Raw genomic sequence first — 3,425 nt, 5'->3', positions numbered from 1 at the left:
GGGCACCGTTCGCCACCCCCCGCCCCCGCGGCGCCCCCCGTCCCGCTGCCAGCCCCGCACCGCCCCGTGCCCGGCGGTAGCACCGGCGGCACGCCGCCCCCCCCCGGGCCCCGGGGACGCGTACGGCAGCGCTCGCGTCCCGGCGCGCGCGTGAGCAGCCCCCAGGGACCCCGGTTGCCAGGACCCGCCCGGCACCGCCGCAGCCGCGCCCCGGCCCCGCAGCAGCACCGCGCTCGGGGTGCAGGATGCGCAGCCTCAGCGCGGTGCTGTCCCGCCGCTGGGACCGGGCCCCGCCACGCCGCAGCGGCCGCACGCAGGGGTGAGCGAGGCCCGGCTGCCCCGCCGGGGGGACCGGGCACAGGGCACGAGGGGGATCCCCCATCAGCACCGCTGCCCCTTGGCGGGGTGGGGCTGAGCCGCGGAGCGGGGGGCACGGCGGGGCTCGGTGGGGCACGGTGGGGCGGCAGAGCCCATCCCGGGAAGGGCCCGTGCACCGCGACCCTCCCCCCGTGCCTCCCCAGCAGCGCTGCCGCTCCGCAGAGCTGGATCCTCGACCCCTCCGGGGACTGGTACTACTGGTGGCTCAGCGCCATGGTCCTGCCCATCATGTACAACTGGATCGTCATCATCTGCAGGTGCCTGGGCGCGGGGTGGGCGCCGGTGCTGCAGCCAGGGAGGTGCCCCAGGGGCTGGGGCCAGCTCTGGGCAGCCCGGTGACAGTGCCGGCACTGCCAGGTCCTGCTTCTCCGACATCCAGGAGCAGCACGTGGTGCTGTGGCTGAGCCTGGACTGCCTGAGCGACGCGCTCTACCTGCTGGACATCGCCGTGCACCTCCACACCGGTCAGTGCCCAGCCCGCCCACACGCTCGCCTGCTTGCACAAACACAATGCGTGCTCACAGGCATGTGCACACTCACAACTACACGCAGTCACACGCGTGCACACGCATGCCCACATGTGCACGCACAGATACACGTACTTGCATATGAACGCATGCACAAACCTGTGGGACATGCATGTGGGACATGCATACACACACACGTCACACACACGTGTCTGGCGCACACAGACCCGGGAGCACAGCAGTCACCGGGCAGGGGGCAGGGATGGGGCCGGGCTGACATTTTGGGGTGGGCACCCATCTGCTGAGCCCCTCAGCAGTACAGCCACGCAGGCAGCACAGGGCCCCATGGTGACATACGTGATGCCCCCCACCTCTACCAGCACAGGGCCACCCCACAGCCTCTCACCCCCTGTTCAGGTGCCCCCATCCCACAGGGAGCCCCCATACCCCCGCGGCCCCCTGCCCCCGCCCCCCCCCACCCCCCCCCGGGCCCCGGGCCCCCCCCCCCCCCCCCCCCAGAGGCTCCCTATGGGGCCGAGTGCTGACTCCCTGCCCCCAGGCTTCCTGGAGGAGGGCATCCTGGTGCAGGACCGGGCGCAGATCCGGCGGCGCTACCTGCGCTCTGCCAGCTTCCCCTGGGACGTGGCCTCCGTGCTGCCCACCGACCTGCTCTACCTGCATCTGGGGCTGGCCGTGCCGGCCGTACGAGCCAACCGCTGCCTGCGGGCCCCGCGGCTCTTTGAAGCCTTTGACCGCCGGGAGACACGCACTGCCCACCCCTATGCCTTCCGCATCGCCAAGCTGATGCTCTACGTCTTCGTCACCATCCACTGGAACAGCTGCCTCTACTTCGCCCTCTCCACGCACCTGGGGCTGGGTGCCGACGACTGGGTCTACCCCAACGCCAGCCGCCCCGGCTTCGCCCGCCCGCTGCGGCAGTACCTGCATAGCTTCTACATCTCCACCCTCATCCTCACCACCGTGGGTGACACACCAGAGCCCCAGCGCGAGGAGGAGTTCCTCTTCATGACCGCCGGCTTCCTGCTGGCCGTGCTGGGCTTCGCCACCATCATGGGCAGCATGAGCTCCGTCATTGCCAACATGAACGCAGCCGATGCCGCCTTCTACCCCGACCACGGCCCGGTGCAGCAGTACCTGCAGGCGCATGGTGTTGGGGGGAGGCTGGCGCGGCGGGTGGCCGGCTGGCACCAGCACCTGCGGGCGCACAGGAAGCTGGTGGGGGAGCGGGCCGTGCTCCGGCACCTGCCCAGCCGGCTGCGGGCCGAGGTGGCTGCCAGCGTGCACCTGCCAGCCCTGCGCAAGGTGTCCCTCTTCCAGAGCTGCGAGCGAGGTGTGCTGGAGGCGCTGGTGCTCAAGCTGCGGCCCCAGGTCTTCAGCCCCGGTGAGTTCGTCTGCCGCACCGGCGATGTGGGGCGGGAGATGTATTTCATCCGCGAGGGGCGTCTGGCCGTGGTGGCGGCAGACGGCGTCACACGGCTCGCCATCCTGGGCGAGGGGCTCTACTTCGGGGAGATCAGCCTCATCAACATCCGAGGTGAGCCTCTGCCACACCCCTGCAAGCACACCCCCAGCCCTGGCCTTACCGCAGCCCTGCATCCCCAGGGAACAGGTCGGGGAACCGTCGCACCGCCAACATCCAGAGCATTGGTTATTCAGACCTCTTCTGCCTCTCCAAGGAGGACCTGACAGAGGTGCTGGCCGAGTTCCCCAGTGCCCGTGCCCTGATGGAGGCCAAGGGCCGTGAGATCCTGCTGCGCATGGAGAAGCTGGATGTGCATGCTGAGGCAGCGGCGGCAGCAGCGGCGGAGGAGGCTGAGCACCGAGTGCAGGTGCTGGAGGTGGCCCTGGAGGAGCTGCAGACACGGGTGGCCCGGCTGCTGGCCCAGCTGGAGTCCAGCGCCTTCAAGCTGGCGCTGCGCATCGGGCGCCTTGAGAGCAGGGCCCAGCAGCAGCGCCTGGCCAGGGGACGGGCTCCAGCCAGGGACCAGGGCCCTACCAGGCTGCAGGGACCTGATGGAGGATGGGGTCCTGATGGGGGACAGGAACCCACTGGAGCACTGGGTCCCACTGGTGTGCAGGGTCCCATCGGGGCACAAAGTCCCACAAGGGTGCAGGGTCTCATGGGGATGCAGGGTCCCCCTGGTGTGCGGGGTCGCACTGGTGTACGGGGTCTCATGGGGGCACAGGGTCCCACAGAGATGCAGGGTCCCACTGGTATACGGGGTCCCACTGGTGTACAGGGTCCCATGAGGGCACGGGATGCCATGAGGGCCCAGGGTCCCAAAAGGGTGCAGGGTCCCATGGGGATACAGGGTCCCACTGGTGTACAGGGTCCCACTGGTATACAAGGCCCCACCAGGGGCCAGGGTCTCACAGGTGTGCGGGGCACAAGACACAGAGGCCCCCGGCGCTGAAGGTCAAGGGACCTGTCCGGCTGTCAGGTGTGCGCCAGCGGTGACGCTGGGTGCTTTGTGACAGCCATCGCTGCATAACGATGACAACAGTCGCTAGGTAACAAGGACAACAACCGCTAGGTAATGGTGACAATAGTTGCTATGT

General features: G+C 69.3%; 1 protein-coding gene across 6 annotated transcripts; it reads left to right on the top strand.

Annotated features, from left to right (window-relative positions):
* The first annotated feature begins 105 nt into the window (after positions 1-105).
* On the top strand, positions 106-3,419 carry CNGA4 (cyclic nucleotide gated channel subunit alpha 4). Of its 6 annotated transcripts, none has more exons than XM_035311039.1 (7): positions 106-319; positions 522-635; positions 736-842; positions 1,405-2,400; positions 2,469-2,974; positions 3,065-3,107; positions 3,143-3,419. In XM_035311039.1, exons 1-7 carry the CDS (start codon positions 246-248, stop codon positions 3,322-3,324), a joined length of 2,022 nt encoding a protein of 673 aa, XP_035166930.1. In that variant the 5' UTR covers positions 106-245; the 3' UTR covers positions 3,325-3,419. The 6 variants fall into 6 exon arrangements, with proteins under 6 accessions (XP_035166930.1, XP_035166932.1, XP_035166928.1 ...); XM_035311041.1 differs by having other exon boundaries at positions 3,216-3,417; XM_035311037.1 differs by having other exon boundaries at positions 525-635; positions 2,469-3,107.
* Positions 3,420-3,425: the final 6 nt, after the last annotated feature.

Source organism: Oxyura jamaicensis, assembly GCF_011077185.1.
Source record: "Oxyura jamaicensis isolate SHBP4307 breed ruddy duck chromosome 1 unlocalized genomic scaffold, BPBGC_Ojam_1.0 oxy1_random_OJ69612, whole genome shotgun sequence".
NCBI lineage: Eukaryota > Metazoa > Chordata > Aves > Anseriformes > Anatidae > Oxyura > Oxyura jamaicensis.
Note: the sequence above shows the minus strand (reverse complement) of the source record. Positions and strands in the feature narration are given on the sequence as shown.

What these genes read in the sequence shown, in the direction of transcription:
- CNGA4 (XM_035311035.1), top strand. Translation starts at nt 246, where the DNA reads ATGCGCAGCCTCAGCGCGGTGCTGTCCCGCCGCTGGGACCGGGCCCCG. An exon ending in CGCCGTGCACCTCCACACCG is followed by an intron (nt 843 to 1,404) that starts GTCAGTGCCCAG and finishes CCCTGCCCCCAG; the next exon opens with GCTTCCTGGAGGAGGGCATC. An exon ending in CAGCCTCATCAACATCCGAG is followed by an intron (nt 2,401 to 2,468) that starts GTGAGCCTCTGC and finishes CTGCATCCCCAG; the next exon opens with GGAACAGGTCGGGGAACCGT.